The 24,516-nt window shown below is 42.5% G+C and overlaps 2 protein-coding genes across 2 annotated transcripts; both read right to left on the minus strand.

Annotated features, from left to right (window-relative positions):
* Positions 1 to 829: 829 nt before the first annotated feature.
* On the minus strand, positions 830 to 6,959 carry LOC117459092 (immunoglobulin superfamily member 11). The gene is made up of 7 exons (XM_034099946.2): positions 6,876 to 6,959; positions 4,958 to 5,112; positions 3,897 to 3,963; positions 3,605 to 3,736; positions 2,819 to 2,974; positions 1,506 to 1,628; positions 830 to 1,150 (listed from the first exon to the last, which is right to left on the minus strand). Exons 1-7 carry the CDS (start codon positions 6,937 to 6,939, stop codon positions 942 to 944), a joined length of 906 nt encoding a protein of 301 aa, XP_033955837.1. The 5' UTR covers positions 6,940 to 6,959; the 3' UTR covers positions 830 to 941.
* A 1,339-nt stretch (positions 6,960 to 8,298) lies between these two features.
* Positions 8,299 to 23,007, minus strand: dlat (dihydrolipoamide S-acetyltransferase (E2 component of pyruvate dehydrogenase complex)). Its single transcript, XM_034099287.2, has 14 exons — positions 22,591 to 23,007; positions 21,340 to 21,441; positions 21,129 to 21,253; positions 13,558 to 13,702; positions 12,593 to 12,719; positions 12,009 to 12,190; positions 11,745 to 11,874; positions 11,563 to 11,630; positions 11,022 to 11,141; positions 10,666 to 10,773; positions 10,460 to 10,578; positions 9,483 to 9,645; positions 9,264 to 9,400; positions 8,299 to 9,174 (listed from the first exon to the last, which is right to left on the minus strand). Exons 1-14 carry the CDS (start codon positions 22,831 to 22,833, stop codon positions 9,045 to 9,047), a joined length of 1,899 nt encoding a protein of 632 aa, XP_033955178.1. The 5' UTR covers positions 22,834 to 23,007; the 3' UTR covers positions 8,299 to 9,044.
* Between the last annotated feature and the right edge of the window lie 1,509 nt (positions 23,008 to 24,516).

Consider the following 24,516-nt stretch of genomic DNA (forward strand, 5'->3'; position numbering starts at 1 on the left):
CATAGTGGAGTTTGGAGTGTGACTGTTTGAGGTTGTGGACAGGTGTCTTTTATACTGATAACGAGTTCAAACAGGTGCCATTAATACAGTTAACAAGTGGAGGACAGAGGAGGCTCTTAAAGAAGAAGTTACAGGTCTGTGAGAGCCAGAAATCTTGTTTGTTTGTAGGTGACCAAATACTTATTTTACCGAGGAATTTACCAATTAATTCATTAACAATCCTACAATGTGATTTCCTGGATTCTTTCCCCCCATTCTGTCTCTCATAGTTGAAGTGTACCTAGGATGATAATTACAGGCCTCATCTTTTTAAGTGGGAGAACTTGCACAATTGGTGGCTGACTAAATACTTGTTTGCCCCACTGTATGTGGGTGATGGGACACACCTGTTTATATTTCATTTTAGTGCCTTCTGTATTTTACGAGAATATCTGTATGAAAAAAACAGCTTTTTTAAATTGAGAAGTCTTGATTTATTTCAATAGATTCCATGTCTATGGACCCAGTGACTGCAAATAAAGCAGCATTAGACCGGGGGTCTTTGGTCACATGACATGGAAGCTAATGAAATGTCATCAATTTATTCGTATAAAATAGAAGTTCTAAAATCCAATAAAAACCGGTTTGTCCTACTTGGTTTGACAAATTAAAAGGAAATGTATGTTTTATGGAAGAGCTTATAATGGTTATAAGGGTTAGTGTAAGATACCATAAGTTAAATGGAGGCTTTCCTTAAGGTGCATTTCTTGATTAATTATAATAATATAACTGAAAAAAGATACAACACTTCATCGAAACTTGGAATGTTTATTTAAAAATATGTGCTGCTCTTCAGTCGATACAGTAATATTACTGGCCGTAAATAAAATCCATTATCCAGATGAAGCAAGAGTCCTTTGTTCAAGTTGCAGCATTCTTTCATTTCTGTGGTTGTTGAAAAATCAAACAAACGAGCGCTTCATCAGGGACGGAGTGTACCGTATCTCATTGTAAGACTCCTCCTCCTCCTCCTCCTCCTTCCTCTCCCTCCACCTCCCGTCCTGTCCGGTCTGATGGAGCCACAGAACCAGCACCATCAGCGCCAGCAGCACCAGGCTCATGGACAGGGTCAACAGCACCGCCTGCAGGATGCCCGAGGGACTGACCGGGGCTGAACACAGGGACAGAACCTCATCAAATCACTCAAATCCAAAGGTTTTATTGTCATATGCACAAAGCTACAGAGTAGAAATGGCATTCTTCTGACCTGAGCTCCTCCAACAATGCAACATATATCATAAAATACAAAATAAAAAGTAATGCAAAAAGTCTATATACATGTCAATATAATATGAGATATGCACAAGAACAGAATATGAAATTAAATAATCTAAATGAAGACTAAATTAAATATGGTTTATTGCGGTGATAACTATTTATTTAAATTAGTATATTGCAAGATGACAACAGGAAGGCTTCAGGAGAGACAGGCAGAGAGCATCATGGGGGAACAGAGAGGCTCTTACGGGTGTAGATGGACAGGTTGACGTAGCAGTTCTCTGTCCCCAGGTGGTTAGCGGCAGAGCAGCGATACAGGCCGGACGTCTGAGAGGACACGTTGATGATCTGGACGGAGCCGGACAGATCTCCTGAGAGAGGACACAGAGACACTCGCTTTAATAGTGTTGAACTTACAAGAGAAGAGGAAAGAAGGTATGTGTGTAATCAACGATGTTCTATAGGTAGGTCACACAAAATAAAAACCTTAAAAGCATTAAGATGCAGTGTAACAGAAACACAGAACACATTTTAAACAGTCATCAAAAAGCCTAGGGTATAATATATAATATAAAAGTATAATATAAAACAAGCTAAAATAGAATAAGACAGTAACACATCAGGATTCAAAGTTCCAGATGTTTGGAGCATAATAAGTGAACGCTGCTTCTCCATGTTTGGTTCAGACTCTGGGTCAGAAAGCAGACCAGAAGACCCGAGAGTTCTGGATGTAGCAGGAGATCAGAAAAGTATTTTGGCTCTGAACCATTCAGTGCTTTATAAACCAGCAGCAGCATTTTGAACTCAATTCTTTGACAGACAAGAAGACAGTATACAAACCTTAAAACTGGAGTGTTGTGATTCAGCAGAGGGTGTGCATTATTACAAATCACAAGCTCAAAGGAACTGTTCAGAAATTGAACATAAAGTTGGATTATTCTCAGCCATTTTTAACAGGTGTTCGTCTGAGGTTTCATAAAATAACCCTGATAATGTCATAGTGGGGTTATCTTGGCTTGAAAACAATGTTTTTAAATCCTGTGATAGAAATTGAAGATGTATGGTCTGAAAGGTGTTAGCCTTTAAGACACGGGAGGTCAAATTAACTACGCTATAACAGGGCTGAAGTACTGGAGTCCCATGTGGGTCTTTCTTGACTTCACTTTCTTTGGAAGACTTGTGACACACATTAGAATATATTATGGGCCAGTAATCTACTTTTTTTATTAGACATTTTCTATTTATATCTTGTATGCTATCAGACCAAACTGTAAGTGTTTGTGCAGGAGAGCAGAGGATTAGAAAATGTAGAATCAAGCTTTTCCATATATAAAAAAAAAAAAGATGAACCATTCTTCTTCTAATAAAGTCTTTTGTGAGTTCTCACGTGCAATATTAAATTGTATATATTGAATTCCCTGACCTTTTTAGCTATCTTTGGGATCTTGAATACCCTGTCAAATTAAAATAATGACCTCCAAGGTGATGATGATGATGATGATGATGATGATGATGATGATGATGATGATGATGGGTGTGTGTGTGTATCTTTGTCACTGACCGTCCATGTTGATTGGTAGTGCGATCTCCTCTGGATTCAGTTTGTCCCAGCGGATCTCTGGGGTGGGGATGCCCTCGGCCACGGAGCAGGACAGCGTGACACTTCCTCCCACATCGATGTCTCCGTCCCACTGGCACACAGGCAGCGAGGGGGGCGCTTCAAAACAAATCAGTACATGAGTTTCAAAGTATGAGATGCAGTGAAACGCTCACAGATAGATGTGAGTTCAGTGTTTCAATGCTTCACTGTGAGAATGACCTTAACACACATTTCAGGGTTTGCAGGTATTTAAATCAAAGCATTTGATTAAAGGAATATGTAAGTAGATCAAGCACACTAGAGAAGTGATAAGCAGGAGAAAAACATCCAACCCATTGCATCAACTTTTTTTATACTCTATATACAATCCATGGGTTTGATTAGAGTCAACAAATCACCAAAGTTATTAGGACTCATCCTCTGGAGACCATGAATGTGGGTATGAAATTTCATGGCAATCAATCATAATGTTAGAAGAGGAATTATATTTTTATAATACATTATATTTCAGTCCATGGCAGTGGTGGAGAAATGATCCACGCTGCAAGCACGACTAAAAACGACTTGCTTGTTGACCTGTTTAGCCCCAATGGTAATGGCAGATATGCAAATGTAAAAATACTCAATATTACATCAGAATAAAAAGGAAATACATGTGCATCCCTAGTACACAGTATAGTACATCAAAAAGTGGTGTTTTCTTCTAATATATGTGCCTTTTAACTGGACGATTTGTGACTCACTCACCCAGCACGCTGAGCTCCAGCTCTCCGATGCCGGGATCTGCCGTCTCTGGAGGGTTGTTGACCATGCAGCGGTAAATACCAGCATCTGATATCAGGGTGTCATTCAGGGAGATGTCTGCACTCCAAGGTATACCTGCAGTCGGTTGATGTGAATTATTTTTTATTTGATCATGTCTTAAATCCTTAAAACATTTCAAATGAACATGTGAAAATCCAAATAAGTATTTTGAGTATTATCCATGTGAAAACACAAACATCACAATTCAGATAAGAGAGGGTTTCAGTGGTCTTACCTGTAAAACCCACCCTGCCAATGAGTGAGGGGTCTTCGATCACCTGACCATGGTCGTACACAATCACCTGCAAGTGAGATCAGACACATTCAGTGTGAATCCGTATGTTCTGTATTTCATTCAACTAAAACTGAACATTTTCTGTTTCCTAAATATTATTAAAAACTGTAATATGTGGTCCGGTGTTTCAGTGTTGATCCACTGCCTGAGTTTGCTTAGTGAAAGGCAGGTTTCCCTAAAAGCAAAACACTGACGACACAGTTTTGATACTAAATATCTTGGTTTCTTATGTCCTAAAGGTACATTGTTCTGTTTTCTTACATAATACACGAGTATTGATATTTATTTTTCTGTATTTTCTTTATCTTTAATTATTTGCATTGCATTTGATATTAAGGTGATCCAAAAGTAACAGGAAAGTAATAATAATTACATTACTTTAATTATTTTGTACGAAGATTAGATCACCTTTTTTTGAACAGGTAACTTGATCTGAACACAGTTTTAAAGTAAGCCTCCTAACTCTTGATTTGTGCCTGTCAAAGGTGTGTGTGTGTGTGTGTGTGTGTGTGTGTGTGTGTGTGTGTGTGTGTGTGTGTGTGTGTGTGTGTGTGTGTGTGTGTGTGTGTGTGTGTGTGTGTGTGTGTGTGTGTGTGTGGCCTAGCATTACTATACTTGTGGGGACCTAAATCTGTTTACACAGTCACGTGTGGGGACTCGCCTCCCTTATGGGGACACATTGGAGGTCCCCATGAGGGGAATCATTAATTTTAGGGTGAAGACTTGGTTAGGTTTAGGATTAGGGTTAGGGTAAGGGTAAGGGTTAGGCATGTGTTGGTTATGGTTAAGGTTAGGATAAGTCTCTAGGAAATGCATGTAAGTCAATGTAATGTCCCCTGAAGTGATGTATACATGGTATGTGTGTGTGTGTGTGTGTGTGTGTGTGTGTGTGTGTGTGTGTGTGTGTGTGTGTGTGTGTGTGTGTGTGTGTGTGTGTGTGTGTGTGTGTGTGTGTGTGTGTGTGTGTGTGTGTGTGTGTGTGTTGATGTTAAGACACAGACCTGTTTGGGGGTCTCAGGACTGGAGAAGGGGGCCATAGTCCAGATGACGTTGAGTCTGGAGAGAGGGCTGGAGGTGAAGAAGGAGCAGGGCAGCAGCACTTCGTCACCCTGCACCGCCTCCAGGCTGGACTCCCTCATCGTCACCCTGAGAGCAGCTGAGGGCATCCACAGGTGTGAAGAGGACACAAAAACAACAACATACAAGTCAATTCAACTCTGGTGCACTGTATTCAGTACTTTTACTCTTATTCTACTTTACTTGAATATGTCCATTTCATACCAGAGCAAGATCGCTTACTTTTACTCCCCAATATTTATTAAATACTGACACATGATGTGCTTACATGCGGTATTGTACTCATAATCAACTGTGTATTTTATTAAGTATCTTAAATTGATAGACGTTAACATTAAAATGCTCTTACATGTATTTGTTAGTGGTAAAAAGAAGAAAATATAATAACCACAGTAATACCATAAAAGAGCCAAAACAACTTATTTCCCTTTTTGATAAGCTGATCATATCAGTACTCTATGTTTTCTGAAATATTTCACTGTGCTGCTGAACAAGTACTTTTGGTACTTCAGGTACATTTTGATGGTAATACTTTTTTACTTTTACTTAAGAATTCAGGACTATTACATGTAATGGAATATTTTAAGTCAATAGGTTTCTACTTTGACTTCAGTGATGATCTATTCTAAGTAGCCTACTGCATATCACTCAAATTGTACATTAGACATTTCATGTAAGGCGTTATTGCTTAAACTGCATTATAATTTGTTCAGCATTGAACTATCCTATCCCTGTTGACGTGCAGCCTGAGCTGCTCCTCCCCCTCACCTTCATTACTGAAATGACCCCCACCCCCTTCTCTCTGTCATCCCCAGGCCTTTTGTGTGTTTGTGTGCGTGTTAATTCAGCGTGCATATGAGGTTGTTAATTACACTTGACAGATTTGATGGAGAGCCAAACCAGTCTGAGTGGAACAACAGCCCACTTCAGCAGGTCGGTTCCTGAACGCACCGTCAGTTCAGGACATTGTCTGTTAGATCACCAGTTTACACAAACAGTACCTGTGAGCCTTTCAAACGAAAACACTCCATGTGACAAAGATCTATTTAAAAATAGAGCAATAGGGGTTTCATGGTCTAACGGTATTTCCCTGCTGGTGATTTTAAGTTAAAATTGTATTGATGGCAGAGATAAGGACTTTTTGCATGACCTCTTTTTGTGCACTTTTACACAGTTATGGTTACAAACTCTCTTCACCTCCGTTCATTTGTATTTTGTAATGTTTCGTTCACCGGAAAAGAGAAAAAATGCACAACAAACAAGGTTAAGTAAGAATTGGACTGATGGCATTATAATTATTCAGGTTTTTCTAATAGACATTGCAATCATTTTGTTATTGTGTATTCTTTCGGTAGTGCAAATCGAGTTGGGAAAATCTAATATTGTAACTTCCCTTAAGGGCAATATTAAAAATGCTCTGCTTCTCATTATTTGTTTTTTATTTGAAAATAAAGGAGTGCAATTATGTAACCATAACCATTAGATAATAAGGTTGATGGACGCATCAGTTTTAGTATGTATATCCCAAAATATCTGCAACTTCACAGTTAGGCATAGAAGTCTAAATGCTAAAAGGCTTAAACATGCTGGTCTACTTCCAACACCTTAGCCCCAGTAGCCTACTGAGGGTCTACTGTATAAAATGCACAAAATAAGAAGTACACAATTTAAAAAACTTCTTCCAAAATCCATGTGAAGAGTTACAGACTCACTCCTGTAACTTTGCACAACCCTCAAACACTTGAAGCTGCAGCAGTGTTTAGAAAATGGACCAATATATCTCATCTTGTCCTTCTGAATTAGTGTCAACACTAAAGAAAGTATGAATAAGTCAACACTCACCGTACTCCAGGGCGCTGAAACACACACACAGAGTCCAGAGCATCCATCTTCCAGAAGAGCCCATAGCTGAGAGCCAGCGCAGCGAGCCAGCCCTCTATCCCCGTGTGTGTGTGTGTGTGTGTGTGTGTGTGTGTGTGTGTGTGTGTGTGTGTGTGTGTGTGTGTGTGTGTGTGTGTGTGTGTGTGTGTGTGTGTGTGTGTGTGTGTACCAGCTGGCTGCCAAAGAACTAGGCATGCATGATGAATCTATTGAGCGCTGCAACAACCCCACCCTCCTCCGTCCCCCCACCCCCACCCACTTCATTCTCTGTCTCGTCAGTGTCTGCTTATCTAACTATTTTTATCTCAGAATTTCGCTGTTCTCTGTGTAGTGACAATAAAAGGAATCTAATCTAATCTAATTGAAGTTATTGGATAGGGACTTTTTATCACGTCCTACTGCACATTCCCAGACTGACTGCAGTGGGAGCTATAGTGGGTCAGCATGTAAGCTAATTGGTAAATGTAAATTAATTACAGCAGCTGTTTCATAGTAAATATTACCTATTAATAGGCCTAATGCCCATAATGCTGCAGGGGGACGTACAGTACGTGGTCCACATAAACGGCTTGACTGGCATTACCTTTCTGATACAATTATGATGAGGATAATCTGTGGCATGTTAACATGGTGATGACTCAAACGGCAGGAAAGGACATCGCGACAACCGGGCCGATATATTCAAATGACTGTTATTCTAAGTACATCATATTCTGTAATTTACTCTTTATACTAAGTTGCAAGTGTATGTATCTTTCTATTTTAATAATTCATTGCAATTCAGTACATTTACTTTTATTTTGATAAAAGTAATTGGCATGTTAAAATGGCGGAGTGATGACTAAAACAGCAGGAACGGGTATTGCGACAAATGGACCGATATATTCAATTAACTGTTAATATTCTATGTACATAATATTCTGGAATTCACTCTTTATACTGTTTTAAGATTGTTTTTACAAAGTTGCTAATGTATGATTTTTTATTTAAATCATTCATTGCAATTCAGTAAATGTGCCTCAATGTATTTATTTAGACGTTTTGTTTAACAAAGTAATTAAAGCAATTTTTAAGTCAAACCTAAAGTTACTTTTTACATAGCGATGAACCACAGCTCTTTATTTTTGGTAATGGATCATACCCTGTATTGCCCGACACCCAAAATCCAGATATCGATATAGGGAATGAAAAAGTGGGACCCCTAATCCATTTGATTTGCAGCCCCCATCAAAAAGGGGTGGCAGGTCAGGTGTGTTTTGGATTTTAATTTTAAGTATGTATTTATTTTAATCCAATATCTTGTTTGGAGACTGTTCACACTGTTTCTGCATTCATTTGGGCTCTTATAGTCAAATTATAAAAAAAAGAACCAAAGATCACAAGATTTACTTCTCCGAATTTATTCAAATGACATCCAGCACCAGCTTTGTGCGTTCCAGCAGTGAAATACAGAATATATCAATGGTAAGTGTTTTATTCTGAGACTAACAAATAAAACATCCCCACTGAATAAAAATTGGCAAAACCGTCAAGTTTTCTTTGAAGAGGGTCATCATTCAGGACTGTACAGATATTCACTTAGAGCTTGTTTATATATATACACAACACTGTGTTCTTTTCACAGTGAAGAATATACACTGTAGCATTAACCCACAGAAAACACACCAAACGTTTCAATTGTGTGCGTGTGTGTGTGTGTGTGTGTGTGGATCTAGACTTAGTGCATCTCAAAGTTAACCACCAAATCACAAACACACACAATCGTAATTTTTTGGGGATAAATAATCTCGCTGGTTGGACTTGTAACACTTCCCTTTGTAAAACATTTACAATGTTTTAGTGACATTGGACCAGTCTCTATTCTAGGATAAATTATACCTAATTCTGGTCTCTCGTGAGACAGGGCCTCAATAAATACATGTGAGTGAGACAGAGCGAGGGGAGAGAAAGACCGAAAGACAGACAGAGAGACAGACAGGTAAACGGAGTGAGTTCTGCTTCTTCCCCTTTAGGGTAACTGGGAGTGACCTGTTGGCCAATCACAGGAGGAAACAGACCGGTTCAGACCAATCAGATCACTTTAGTGAGAGGCTATGCATGTTGTTGCAGTTTAGCGGCAGTACAGTCCAATCACAACAGCATGGTGACCGGTTTCTCCAGGAACTTGCGGAACTCCGCGAGCCACTGCGCTCCGACGGCGCCGTCCACCACCCGGTGGTCGCAGCTCAGCGTCACCGACATCATGCTGGCCACGTCAAACCTGTGAAGACAAACGAACGCTGCATCAGGTTCAATCTAAAAGATGCAGTATGTGAAAAGCTTTTGTTGTATGGTAGTCATGATACTGACCCTTTCTCATTATCAGCAGGCATCAGCCGTTTCTCTGAGCCCCCGACGGCCAGGATACAGGACTGAGGGGGGTTGATGATGGCAGAGAAGTTCTTGACACCAAACATCCCTAAATTGGAGATCGTGAAGGTACCTCCCTGGGGGAACAAAACACACATGACGAAGACTGAAATCTGCACCAAAACTGATCTGCTAACAGAATGGGTCTAATCTTTGTACCTGGAACTCGTGTGGCTGCAGTTTTCCATCCCTGGCTTTGGCAGCGAGCGCAGACACGTCGGAGCTGATGCCAACGAGCCCTTTGGTGTGAGCGTTGAACACGATGGGCGTGATGAGACCGTTGGCTGTGCTCACTGCTACACTCACGTCCACCACATGGTTCCTGGAAACATTTGAAATAAGTCAATACTGCTGACAGCCGAGAAATGTGGTCTATGTCTAAACTGAGAGGAGAAAGGAACGTTTTGAGCGCCCCCTGTTGGTACGATAGTTCAACTACGCTTTAAGATACTAATATATAACCGGGTAGGAGTTTTATTATAATAAAAAAATACTAATGTCTCCTTTTTACTGGTGGTGTGTTTATCACTTTCTTTATATGACCTAGTGAACCATGTCAACAACGAGTTTAAAGTGCTTAAGGATATTAGAGCAAGAATTACAATTGAGATGTTGATGTTCTTATACCTGAGAACATATGAAGAAGATAGGTTGACAAGATCTGAAGACTTTAGCTGTAGGAATAGGAGTATAATGTAAGAATATTCCTTTACTCTTTTTCAAAAAGTTACTTAAATGAAAGCACAAAAGCATTAGAATCACACGTCAGTGGTAGAAAAGGTATTCATATCCTTTACTTTCGTAGAAGTACACACTGTGAAAAATACTCCACTACAAGTGAAAACCCAACTTTTCACAAAATACTCCATGTTTTTATCTTTTTGTAGATTTTCAATACAATTTCATCCTAATACAATTAGTCCTTCAATATCTCAGACACATTTACTGAACAGGAAGAGTATGAAAAGCTGTAATCTGTAAAGTAAGTTACATTGCAACAAGTACGGTTGGCAAGTTTGTGTACTATGACCATGTTCTAGCTGTAAGCCAAAGAGACATATACATACACAACATATTGTCTGTTCCCTGTATATACAGTATGTGTGTGGATACATGTGTTGTTTGTGTTTACTCACTGCCTGATGACCGTGTCCAACCAGGAGGAGTTGCACTCAGGAACCTTGAGGCAGGCCAGAGCGCTGGCTTTGATGATGAAGTCGTTCACACTGAGCTTGATATTCTGCGCTTTCACCTCCTGCAGAGAAAGCCAGGTTGTTTAAGCGACACAGGAAACATGTCATATTTATTTTAGTCTTTTTGTCAAACAGCTATCCAAACTCACAGCATTGAGTTCTTGCCGAAGCTCGATCACTTGGTCCATGTTGACGTCTACAGACAGATAATAATGGGGGATGGTTTGCTTGGACTGCATCAACCTCTGAGCGATGACCTGCAGGAGAGACAGACATATGAACTTCAGCTTTGATCCTGAACTCATGGACAGGAATAAGGTGAGTCAGTTGAACCTGTGTTTAGAAACAAACAAGTGTCTGTCTGTAGCTGTAACTAGCTCACTGACATTATATCCGTTAATCTGCAGTTCATTTTATAGAATTAATCGATTGTTTTTTCTGTTGATAAATTCGGGAAGAAGAGGAAGTCCTCATGGAACACAGGGGAGCACCAAGAGCCCCTCACCTTGCGGATGTTGCTGATGGGGACGTCTGTGAAGGTCCCAGCTGCAGCAGCAGGAGGCGCTGCAGCAGCAGGAGGCGCAGCAGGAGGCGCAGCAGCTGGAGCGGGGGCCGCAGCTACAGCCTGCCAACGGGGGGGATTTAACTTGCATTTAAAAATAAAATTACATCAAAACCTTGAGAAACATACGGTACCAACACTTTGAGAGGGTTCAAAGTACAGTCAAATATATAAATATGATTAATTAGCCAGCAATTTGAACACCAACATCTTCTAAGCTAATTATGATGTAACAATCTGTACAGAAAAAAATACATATGCCAAATGAAATTAAAACTTTTGATACGTCTGAAGTAAGCGGAAATGTCTTTTTATAAATTCCTCACGATTGTTGAATTCCTAATTTCAAACAATCTTAACACCAAATCAATTCAGCACAATGTTGCTAACATCCTTAAATTGAAATCCCTAAAAAATCCAACTATGGAAATTGAAGTTGTTACATATAATAACAAAGGATTAAATGTGCATTGCTTTTACTCACAGGTGCTGCCTTTGGTGGAACAAAGCTGTCGATATCTTTCCTGGTGATGCGCCCGTCAGGACCGGAGCCTGAACAGAAACAGTATATACAAGATTTTACCATTGCTCTCTCTAGCTTTGTATTTCAATACGTAACGCTCTACCAATACAGATCTGAGAAACTACCTGCATGTTTTCACTTACCGCTGACCTGTGCCAGATCAATCCCTTTGTCAGCGGCGAGCTTCTTGGCGAGCGGGCTGGCGAACACACGACCCTTCCTCAGGGCTGCGGGGGGGGCAGCGGCGGCTGGAGCAGGACTGGGAGCTGCAGCCTGGAACAGAAACATTACCGTTCAAACATCACAATCATACCTGTACAAGTTCTATTCATCTAAATAAAGGAACATTTCAGGATGTTGTTGAGTAAACGTTTTGCTTATATTTGAAAGTGAGAGCTGAGTCTCACCGGTGCCGGAGCTGGAGGTAGAGCGGCGACATCTGTCACTCCGGTCTCTACATAATCCTTGAAGGCAGCGATATCACTTTCTCTCTCCACAATGATGCAGAGCGGCACTCCCAGGGGAACGTCCCGGGTTCCCTCTGGCACCATGATCTTAGCCAAATACCCCTCCTCCTGCACCTCGAAGCCTACACACACACCACACACACACACACACACACACACACACACACACACACACACACACACACACACACACACACACACACACACACACACACACACACACACACACACACACACACACACACACACACACACACACACACACAAACACACACACACACACACACACACACACACACACACACACACACACACACACACACACACACACACACACACACACACACACACACACACACACACACACACACACACACACACACACACACACGTTGAGCAAGGTGAGCTCTGCCTGTCAGGCTGTACTACAGGATAACATAAATAGTGTAACAATGACGGTTCCTGATATGGGACACCCACATCACACATGGCATGGCAGAATAAAAATAACAGTTTGGTTTTACCGATGGTGGCCTTGTCAGTCTCGATCTCAGCCAGCAGATCTCCTTCACTCAGCTTCTCTCCCACTTTCTTCTCCCAGCGCTGCACTGTTCCCACCGTCATGGTGGGAGAGAGGGCAGGAAGTGTGACCTGTAACACACAGGAGTGTGAGCAACAGGAGAAATACATATAACTGCAACATCCCCAGGTCACGTGTGGATTTGGTCAATTGTTAAAAGCTGCCTCTAAATAAGTTAAAGCTGTTCTCAAGTTCCTGGTAACTCTCAGCCAAACATAGTATTGTGTTCAAGAGACAAAACGTTGCTTTTATTCTCACTAACAATGGTAGCCTTGACACTATGATGTCAACATGGGAGACCACGGGTAGACACATCAAGTGCAGCAGGAAAAAAGGTTGAACACAAAATATCTGTAAATATTTCTAACTTTTTCTCATTGTAGATGTGTCTTACTGCTGTTATCATCACTGACTCACACATTGTATAGCTACACACATTGACCAAGAAAAAACAACCTAAAACAGTTTAGTATAATATAAGTATTGGGATTCTCTGCTTGAAGGTCATGTTGTGCATCAAAAGAAAAAACCTTGAGACCATTCCTTGAGTAAGAAAAACATGTGGTCCTCCTTTATTTTCCTTAAAACTGACAAAAACTACAAGCAGGTCCATCTGGTTTCAAAAGTAAGCTACCATGTGAACATTTGCATTTGACTGTAACATATTTCATATTATTCTGATGGCATCCTTTTTCGTCTAATTTAATACGTTAAAATGGTGCCGTCTATGTTTTGCTTAAAGCCTGTTTATCTAAGGACACTAAAAATAGTGGTTATTCAATTTCAGCCCAAATAACTCCACCCTACTGCGCTGCTCCAACATGCAGCAGACACACTGACCCTGATGAACGTACAGCACACTGACTGTAAACACCCTCCACACCTGACTGAGCTGTTGAGCAGACCTACCTTCATGTGTGTGGGGTAGGAGCTGCCCAGGGCAGCAGGAGCAGCAGGAGGAGGAGGAGAGGAGGAGGCGACCGGTGAAGGGCTGGCTCCGGCTGCTTGAAGAGACTCCAGGGTAACATCCTTAAAAGCTGCGACGAGTTCAGGGCTGCAGCGGGAAATATACACACCAATATTAGACATATATTTACCCAAAGCATTACTACATCTAAACTTAAAGGCCATACATTGTTTGTGTTGTGTTAGGGTTTTTTTGTTTTTTTATTGACCTAAAAATTGCTTTCCTAACTATGTAAAACAACGTGTAACAAATAGATAAATACCTTCAGACCAGTGGCGACTGGTCATTAGGGGCAGGGCAGCAGCAAGTATTAAAATAATGATTACAATAAAATGCAAAAAATAAATAAAAATATATATAAAATATATTTTAAGATCATGTTTAATCATCTAATTCATCTGTACATTGCTGTTTTAGTCTTTGTTCTTCTAATTAGTGTCTACAGTGTGTGCCTATTGAGCTGTTTAGAGCCATGTGGGACAAAACCCGATCCTGCCCCTCCCTCTCAATGTCTAAGTGAACGGTGACTGTAAAAACGACACTGCGCATGCTCAGAGTATTTTCCTATTTAATGTGTGTTGCAAAAAATAATGCCCATAGGGGCAAAGTGCTGCCATCCCCACCATACGTCATCTCACATAATTCAGAGCTGATTGGCTGTAAGTACGTGTGCCGCGAAAAGTGTGGTGTGTGAAGAGCAGGTGAAGAGGAGGAGAGAGACGCGTCCTAAAACCAGGAAGTAAGCTGCGCATGGCTTCCCTCCACAAAAAAGCAATGAGATTTATCCATAGGATTTTAGAAAATAGCTCAAAATAAGATCTGTGGGAAACGTAGCTGTTAGATAAATGTACGTTTTGTTCAGCCGGATAATATCCACATGTCTACCCTACTTTTATCATTTTCGAATCATAAATCCATCATTTAGATTTATGATAGACTTTTGAAACTACAAGAAGATAAGGAGGACTTTTACAAAAAAGTAATAGAGATTTTTGTCCAGAAGGATAGGCAAATGGACTTCTTCTTCAAGTCAAGGTGAGAACGCAATTTTATTGAAAATGGGATCTTACTAAGAGAGAACAATTCAATATTTAAATGATAAAATTTAATTTTTTGGGTATCCTTTTGTTGAACTGTCTGTTTAAAATTAATTGAAGCATCAGAATAAAGAGGCTTTTGAAAATAATATTATATTTTGATTTAGGTCAAAATATAATGGTTGTAAACCTGAAGAGTGCCAGTGCCTCACCAGCCATGAACCTCACTGCAGAAGCTTATATATAGACATCTAAGTTTTTTGTGCCCCACCACTTTTATACATATAGAAACGCCACTGCTTCAGACTATTAGTATTAAAATAAGAAATGGTACTCCTATAACCCTTTTTAAATGCAGCAACAACTTGGTCAAAACTTCCAGTGTCTAATCATTTCAGTTTATAATGTGAATAAACCAAGAGTTAATAGAATATATCAAGCCCAGGGTCAATGATACAGCTACCATTTCGGGTCAATATAAATGATCACGAGAAATGTATCCCTATTTTGTTTGGAGCTACCAATTGATCATCGCTGCAGCCCAAGACAGTTGAGATTGCTTTAAAGAAACACTAACAAGCCAGAGCTTGTTTTCCCCTGAAGCAGAATGGAAAGGTGGAGCCAGATCTATTTTCACAGCACTGGTCCAGCCTTATGAGACTCAAGTAAAAGCAACAAAGATTAAAAAAAAAGATTTCCAGCGACTGAGAAAGAGTCGTGAATCCTATGGTTTCACATTATATATTGTGATTTTAAAAAGTGTCTATTATCATATGGCCAGGGATAACAGCTGGAAATTAGCCATGTTGGCTAAAGCTGCTCCATTTACTGTTTTTTGTGACAGTTGATTAATGGGGACTGTCCACGACACTATAAACAAAACTAAAAACATTATTGACCGCACAATTGCAGACTAATGAAGCTTAGCGCAAGTTCAGACAGGAAGACCTAACACTCCGTATTGCGCGTCATGGCAATACTTGCTCCCTGCATCTAAATGACAGGGAGCGCCTCTCCTCAGCTAAACCTATCACGCCCCTTCATTACAGGGCTAATCATCGCACCTGTTAACCCCTCTATATATGCTCTCCCCTGTTCTATCAGCTGTCTTCCAGGTGTCAACGCGCAAGCAGCAGCAGGGCTTCGTCCCAGCTCCAGGCATTATTCATCAGCTCCGCAGTCTGGCGGATTAAGCTACAGGCGGCATTCCCCAGTCGGCTAGCGGTTCCAGCCGGCCGCCCGCAAACCCGGACTTGGGAGGAAAAGACAAGGAAATCGGGCTCCACGGAAGTTCCTCCAGCTTAATGGAAACGGGCTACTTCACCCAAACAATTGACGTACGCCTTCAGTCTCTCAAGAGGGTATCACTGGTTTCATGGCCGCTCAAATGCGGCGCTTCCGGCTTCACGCGGAACGGGTCCTCATCGCATGCGAAGCTTTACCCATTCTGGCTTCAACCACAACCCCTCCTGCAGGCAGGCAGGGCTCAAGCTACATCCCATTGGAGCTACTTCCTCCTGCGCCTCACCTCTAAAGGCAGTTGCAGCAAATTCACGAGATGTTTCGTTATATTGTCATGACATTCGGGGCATGCAGAGCGAGATCACTACCCCTTTAAGAGAGGGGTGTGGCGCGTGCAGGTGTGCTGGGCATGGTATGGTAGAGCGAGCGGGATTCATGTTTTCTAGAAGTAAACAAGGCAGCAGAAAAAGGAATTTCTGTGATCTTACGAAACAGAAGAGCTAAATAAATGCAACGACCTCCCAAGAAGAGCTCGCCTCTCTCCAGTCTTTCCGAAAAAATGGGTTATTGAACCCGAAGCGTGTTGCTTCTGCCCTGGGAGACGACAGAGAGTCACCCCCCCACCCCCTTTCCTCGACTACGGTCTGGGAGCCGACAGGAAGTTCAATACGATGCATTGCTACCTTTAGTTCAGGGTAAGGTGAGTTTCCAGGCAGTGTTGGGTGTAACGTGTTACAGTATGGAGTTTCAGTAACGTATTACTTGCATTATTAATGCAGTCGGGTAATTACTACCCATTACAATGCTCAGTAACTAACGCAGTTTCAAGCTTCAACACAGCGTTACCTGAAATGAATGGCGCCAACTCATTTCTAATAAGCAAAAGACAAACAAATGCGTCTATGATGTATTTTCGATCAGACGAGATCTCTCTCCCCGGTCTGCGTGCGAGGGGGCGGGGCAGTTTACACACACGCAGCTGCTCCATGCAGCGGAGCACTCTGCGGAGGTGGCGGAGAGAACGCGCTCCGAGGTGTGGTTAAACTTTACCCGTCTCGACGTGGAGAATGCTCGTTGCCTAAGTGCAATAAGAGTTTAGCTTTTGTCTAAATATTTATCAAAAGTGCAGCACATTCAGACAAAGGAATGCACCGTTTTCGACTGTCTAGCAGCTCTGTAGCCCCATCCACGAGTAACGTTTTCACGTTAGGTGTCATGTATGCTAGCAGCAACACACAGAGTTCACTAAATTATACAACATGGGTTAATGATTAGAGGTAACTGAGTATTTTATTTTGTTGGGCTGTTTTCCGGGAATAATAGTCAAAGCCGTCAGGTGCAGCATAGGCAAGACGAGAGATTTATCATAACTTTAACGAAAACGTCTGCTACCACCCATATCGTACATTCCTCCACATCTGCAGTCCTGCAAGGACGCTCATCCAAGGTCTGTATGCCCCAGGCGCAACCGCAGCTTTGCCAGTACCTCGCGCCAGGAACCACATGGAAAATAATCTTTCAACCCCCCCCCCCCACCCGCATTAACGCCACACATTAGCAGTGGCCGTATCTACTCACTCAGACACTCAATGAGTCTTCGTTTTATTCACGGATGCTGCCCATCCGTGGGGTTTTTGGGGAGTTTCTTCAGGGAGAAAGAGAAGCTCACGTAATATGATAGAAGACAGTCTAATCACCCAATCAAGTGCATCTATGTCTCACCGTGGCGTAATTAAACTGCTAATTAAGCTAGTCCCATATCATGGGTCATGTTTCAGTATTTACCTAAGCATACATCATTTTATGCTGCGCATATTGGTCATGCTCACATGGTTTACGATAAGCCAGGATATAACATTCATGTCTCATTGTACTCAAGCTAACAGCTGCATTACATTGTCTACATCTCCCTCTTCCCCCGGACATCGACTCGTGCCGGCAATCCTAGATCTCTCAGTTTACCTATGGTAAACATGCATATAACTGGTGGTGGTGTCTTAATAGCATTCCAGGGCTTCATCCAGGATAGGTGCAGCAACCCTGCCGCAATCAAGGTAATTATTCCTCATCCCTACAACAACCAGACGGCCATCCAAGATCTCTCTTTCCTGGTATTTATACATTTAGTGGTAGTGTTCATCTGTGCATTTTAACCCTGCATCGCAGGTCATCGACCATCGTGTCGGCAAGGTTTAGTGGTAGTGTTCACGTAAGCCCAGCGCTGATTCCGGCCGTCGACTTCCGAGTCAGCATCCTATGATGTACAGTAAGCCCGGCAGTGATTCCGGCCGTTGTTTAGTGGTAGTACGTAAGCCCGGCCTGATTCCGGCCGGTGCCTCTCGGGTCAAGCATCTTATGATGTACAGTAAGCCCAGCAGAGAACAGTAAGCCTGGCAGCGATTCCGGCCGTTGTTTAGTGGTAGCGTTCTCGTAAGTCCGGCGCTGATTCCGGCCGTCGACCTTCGGGTCAGCATCTTATGATGTACAGTAAGCCCGGCAGTGATTCCGGCAGATCGTTTAATCCACATGTTAATCTCTCATTTCATCCATAGATTACCGCAGTCAGCCCACAAGACGTTCCGGAACCTCTGCCCAGGAGCCAGCACTCAACCCGTCAGGATTCCTCCCCTGCATCTCCTCTCTCTCTCTTAAATAGAAGCCCCCTAGAAAGGCACCTCGAATCAGCAGGTCTATGAGGAAGGGCTTAGCGCGTCCACCCTCAAAACATATGATTCACTTGGAGAATGTTTGCGACATTTTGCTTTTCCGTAGGCATCACACTTAAACCTGTTCTCATCTCCACCGTGTGTGCCTTCATGTGCTACTGCGCCACTGATCGCCACCTCAAACCCCAATACATCCGGGGCCTCTTAGCAGGAGTTCAGTTTAACGTTCGCGTTCCGATCTCGGCTTTCCCAGCCTGTTCGCAAACCAGTCAGTCAAACTCATCCTCAAAGGTCTCATTAAAATTTACCCCCCCGTTTCAGACCGGAGACGCCCTATTACACTCTCCACTTTACACCTCATGCTCTCCAAGCTTAGAAGCGGGGTATTCTCCCCTTACATCGATGCACTACTCGACGCTCTATTTCTCCTAGCTTTTTATGCCTTTCTTAGACCAGGCGAATTTACCACCGCTTCCCTCACTTTCAATTCCAATAGACGTCAGCTTTTCTGACTTATCCTTTCACGCCAGCCATCTTAGTTTATATCTTAAACACTCCAAATGCGGCGGCGCCTGCTCCGTCATCGCCGCCCGCATCGATTCTCAATTCTGCCCTTATAAAGCCATGATCAAGTTTCTACGGCTTAGACCTACCTCGAACCCCCTCTCGCCATTATTCCTCATCTCAGGGAATTTTCCTTTAACACAAAGACAGTTCAACATCTATTTAAAACAAGTCCTCATTAAATCCGGGTTATCACCCCTTCTACACACGGGGCACTCCTTCAGAATAGGCGCAGCTACTTCCGCTGCCAATCAAGGCGTCTCGTCCTCATCCCTGCAACAACTCGGACGGTGGTCCTCCTCCGCTTTCTCATCCTACATCCGCCCTGACCTCAATGCCGTGCTGGCTATCCAAAGGTCTCTCCAACCTTAAACAAATTGGTACGTATGCATATAACTGGTGGGGGTTCTTAGCATGTCAGCACGTATGTTGCCCTACGGCTCATGTTCAATTCTGTTATTTAAACCTGCATGTCCAGGCTGTAAAACCTTCGGGTTGTATAATGTGTCCCTGCTAAAGCAGGTTGCCCCGCAAAAAAATGTTCGGGAAGCCTCGCACGTTCCGGGCACCCGGGGCACTGGTCGGGTCGCTCGGTGCGTCCGGGTAGTCCCCGCTCACCCGGGATGCCCCGTACGTCCGGGACGCCCTGTACGGCCAGGATGCCCCCTCCGGGATGCCCCGTACGGCCAGGATGCCCCCTCCGGGATGCCCCGTACGTCCGGGAAGCCCTGTGTGGATGCCCTGTACGATCCAGGATGCCCTGTACGGCCAGGAAGCCCCGTATGTCCGGGTTGCCCTGTATGTCCAGGATGCCCCGTTCTTCCGGGAAGCCCCGTATGTCCGGGTCGTGAAACCTCCGGTCCGTATTATGTTTCCCTGCTAAAGTCAGGTTACCCCGCACATTCGGGAAGCCTCGCACGTTCCGGGCACCCGGGGCACTGGTCGGGTCGCTCGGTGCGTCCGGGTAGTCCCCGCTCACCCGGGATGCCCCGTACGTCCGGGACGCCCTGTACGGCCAGGATGCCCCCTCCGGGATGCCCCGTACTTCCGTGACGCCCTGTATGTCCAGGAAGCCCCATCCGGGTTGCCCCGTCTGTCCGGGATGCCCCGTACGGCCGGGAAGCCCTGTACGTCCAGGAAGGATGCCCGGGAGGCATCAGTCGCTTATATCCTCACATGTATTAACCTCCTTTTCATCCATAGATTTCCGCCGCATCCCGCAAGGTAAGATTCACATTCAGTACTTCATCCTGCATTCTTTTGGGGGTTCATCGGAAATGGTTCTTCCCTTCCCGATTGATATCCTACTAAAACTTGGGCCTAATCGCCAAAACAACATTCATTCATTTGTGATGAACTGTCATCATTATGTTCCATTGATATAATGTGACCGATAATAAATATGTATTCCATACATCATGTCTCTCCTGATTGAAATGAAGCTTAGCGCAAGTTCAGACAGGAAGACCTAACACTCCGTATTGCGCGTCATGGCAATACTTGCTCCCTGCATCTAAATGACAGGGAGCGCCTCTCCTCAGCTAAACCTATCACGCCCCTTCATTACAGGGCTAATCATCGCACCTGTTAACCCCTCTATATATGCTCTCCCCTGTTCTATCAGCTGTCTTCCAGGTGTCAACGCGCAACCCTCCTCCACCCCTTCGCCTCCTGCTTCCAACTCAGGGCCAAGCTTAACCTTCTCCCTTCCAACCGGACCTAACCACTTATAACCACCACCAGTGTCTAGACCCAGGGGGGTTCATCGGAAATGGTTCTTCCCTTCCCGATTGATATCCTACTAAAACTTGGGCCTAATCGCCAAAACAACATTCATTCATTTGTGATGAACTGTCATCATTATGTTCCATTGATATAATGTGACCGATAATAAATATGTATTCCATACATCATGTCTCTCCTGATTGAAATTAGAATAAGAGCTTTTTTTACACTAAGGTCACCTTGATTTTCAGCCTTTACTTTACAATGATATAAACGTACCTGTCGACTGTGATGCAGATTACAGCTCCAATAAGGACATCTCTGGTCCCTTCGGGCACCAGGATCTTTGCCAGGTAGCACTCCTCCATCATCTCAAACCCTACGGTGGCCTTGTCAGTCTCCACCTACAAAGATAGGACACATTTGATAAAGTGTATAGTGGTATATTAATTTCTTTCAATAATATAATAACAAACACACAGCTCCATACCTCAGCTATGAGTTCGCCCTCGCCAATTTTTTCTCCTTCCTTCTTCTCCCAGCGAGCGATGGTTCCTGTCTGCATGGTGGGGGACAGTGCAGGGAGCTCCACCTAGTGAACCAAAAATAAAAATATCAGGAATTTGAGCAATAAGAAATCAAGAATAAAGGAATCATGAGACATCAAAAACACAGACGGCCAGGTCCTAGGTGTTGTAACATACAGCTGCATTTCAAAGTGGTCACCTAAGATCTGATCTGATAGCAGATAGAAGTGGCAGTGGGGGGTCCTAAAGAGAATGACATTGATATTTGTTTCCAGCTGTGGGAAGTTCATTCGAATAATGTGTGCATCAACAGCAAACTCAAAAAGGTGTTTTTCATGACCAATAATGACTTTCCCAGAGTGACCACACTCCATACTTAAAACCTGCTGAAAACAAGTGTTGAGGTGTGTACATTGACAGCATACGACAAGCCACTGATAGAAATGCAGCTACATCATGACTTAAAAAGGAGACTCAGAGTAATCAAAAATACATTTAATTTAATTTATGTTCTGTTCTTTTTTTTGCTGGTGTGCAACCGGATGACAATTGAAGCCACATCTGTAATTAGGTCACATTTTCTAAAACGGATGAGTCTGGAATACATGCATGTTTTTTGTTTGTTTACATTTATTTTGGCTATCTTTTCCAATGTGTATGGACTGGGACCCCCAATGGTGGCCACACACAGCAATATTAACATTAACATCTCCACTGGCCCACAATAACGTACTTATAACAATAACAACGACTGTAAATGCTTATACCACCAAGCAAAGACACAGCCCATAGTGCTTTACAAAATTATATCAGATCCATATAAACAATAACAAGCAGAATCAATCGAACTGAGAGGAAAACAATCAGCAGTTTGATCATAATAATCTAAACTCCATTTTATCTGGCATATGGGGACACTTTGTAACTCAAGTCTGAATGTCATTTAATGAAAACATGTCAGGACTCAGATGCCTATGTTCCAACCTCCAGTGGTGTCACCTACCTACTGGCCTGCTAAATGCGTTTTGGTAAAGCTAAGAAACGCTGTTTTTGCAGATAGTGCCGTTTAAAACTCGTGCAGCTGCTGGGTGTAACCTTTACAGCAGTGACAGAGTGAGTGAGCTCTCCACAGCGCTGTCATCTCAAGCTAGCTCGGGAGGTCATGCTAACTGTAACCGTTGGTGCTATAGCAACCTGAGAGTCGTCAACGTTACCTTCTGGTGCGGCGGCAGGCAGTAGAACCGCACACTCTGACAGCTCAGCCCGGGACACCGCAGCAGAGCCGCCCTGTTGCTGAGGCCGGAGCTCCAGCACACGGTCCGGGACCCGCAGTGCAGCCGCCTCAGAGCACCGGTCCCGGGCACGGAACGGGAGCTGAGCGCAGCAGGCCCGGCCGGGAGGGCATGGGGACACCGGAGCCCGGAAGACGGCTTGAGCCGCAAGATCAGACGAAGCATTTCCCAGAGATTGAAACACTATACAGAGCTGTTGAATAATATATGTATCTTTAAACCAACATCAGATGGAGGAGTGTTGCTCTGACTGGAGGACTGGACCGGTTTTAGCTACTCCTCACTTTCTAATGACCTCCTCCAGTCCAAACACAACGCTTTACGGCTCCACTCCTTGTCCTGCCGTAGCTTGGAGATAAGTGTCGTAAACGATATCCGTTTAAAATGTAGACATAGGATTTCTTTTTTTTTTTAAATCCACCACAACATCAAAGTTGAATGAAAAACATTTGTAATCAAAAAACCTAAAACTTGAAATTAAAAATTGTAAGAGAAGGATTCGCAAGGTAGCTGCAATTATATCAATGTCCACACAATGGCAGTGAAATAATTCAATGGGTTTGGAGCCTGACATTTGCATTTGAAATGTGTTGCCAAATGAACAATGAACCACATGTATTACGATGTAAGAAAGAGAGAGATGATAAAATAACAAGATTAAAAAATAATGCTTATAATGAATATGTTAGTGAGGATAAAATGTCAATGTAACTTTACTTTTCAATGCAAGATAAACAAAAAGCAGTAATAATTGTTTTAAATGTATACTGGAAAAGTACAATGTTCAGTGAATGCAGCAGCTGGGTCATTCTACAGAAAAGATGGAAGTGCTGTCACTTACTTTTGCAGACACAAAAAAACATGACGTTGACCTAATACTCACATTCATTATATATGTTGAATAAATAGAGATTGTCTTTGCAATGGTACTAAATAAAAAATAAATAAAAAATGGTTTTATACGTAAATTGCCATTTATTTAAAATGTCAAGTTCAAGGAACTGCCTTGTCACTTTGATCATACATGGAAGTGTTTTCTCCAAATTGTCACTGGTGTTACCGTCACTGGTGTTACTCTTCTTCCTGGTAACACATAACACCAGTGACATTCCTATACAAATATTTTAAGCTCTACTTGTTGTGGATTCATCAAGTTAAGAGTTAGTTATTGCTATTTAACAGGTTTTAGATGTTTTTAGAAGGAATATATTTCAGCAGATTTGTATCACCCAGATTCCACCTTTTCTGTAGAATGACCCAGCTGTCAAACTATGCAGTTACTTTTATTCTGCATATCAATTCAACATGTAACACCGTTTTACTCTCACCTTATTCTTTAGTTCTCTCCTCTCTTTTTCTATTTATCTTTAAGGTTTTAAGCTCATATAATTCCATGACGACATAGATAAAATGACGTTTTGTTTAACATACAACATTAAGAGCTAAATTGCCAAGACCTGGTAATCTGAAGCTTTTATCAGTAAAAACCCCACCGTCTCCAGTATCAATAAAAAACGGAACATATTTATATAAACAAAACTTGGTTTATTTCAAAATATCTGTCTTTTCTAACATTCAACAAAGGTCCTTTTTATTTTCAACAGACAGTTTTCACACTTTGTGAAATATTTCCGTAAACAAATTCTGAATAACCATCTCTCCAACTAATTGTACATATTATAGTTCAGGCAGTTATGGCATTAAAACAGGTCAAAAGTAAATTGATGCATATTTCAGTTGGCTTGTTAGTAAAGGTAAACACATTGATCCCAAACGTGAAGATAAAGCAGAGTGAAGAAAAATTTGACAAAGGTCCATCCTGATCGCTTTTCTCACTCTCTCTCTCTC

Source organism: Pseudochaenichthys georgianus, chromosome 14 (assembly GCF_902827115.2).
Source record: "Pseudochaenichthys georgianus chromosome 14, fPseGeo1.2, whole genome shotgun sequence".
In the NCBI taxonomy this organism is placed as follows: domain Eukaryota; kingdom Metazoa; phylum Chordata; class Actinopteri; order Perciformes; family Channichthyidae; genus Pseudochaenichthys; species Pseudochaenichthys georgianus.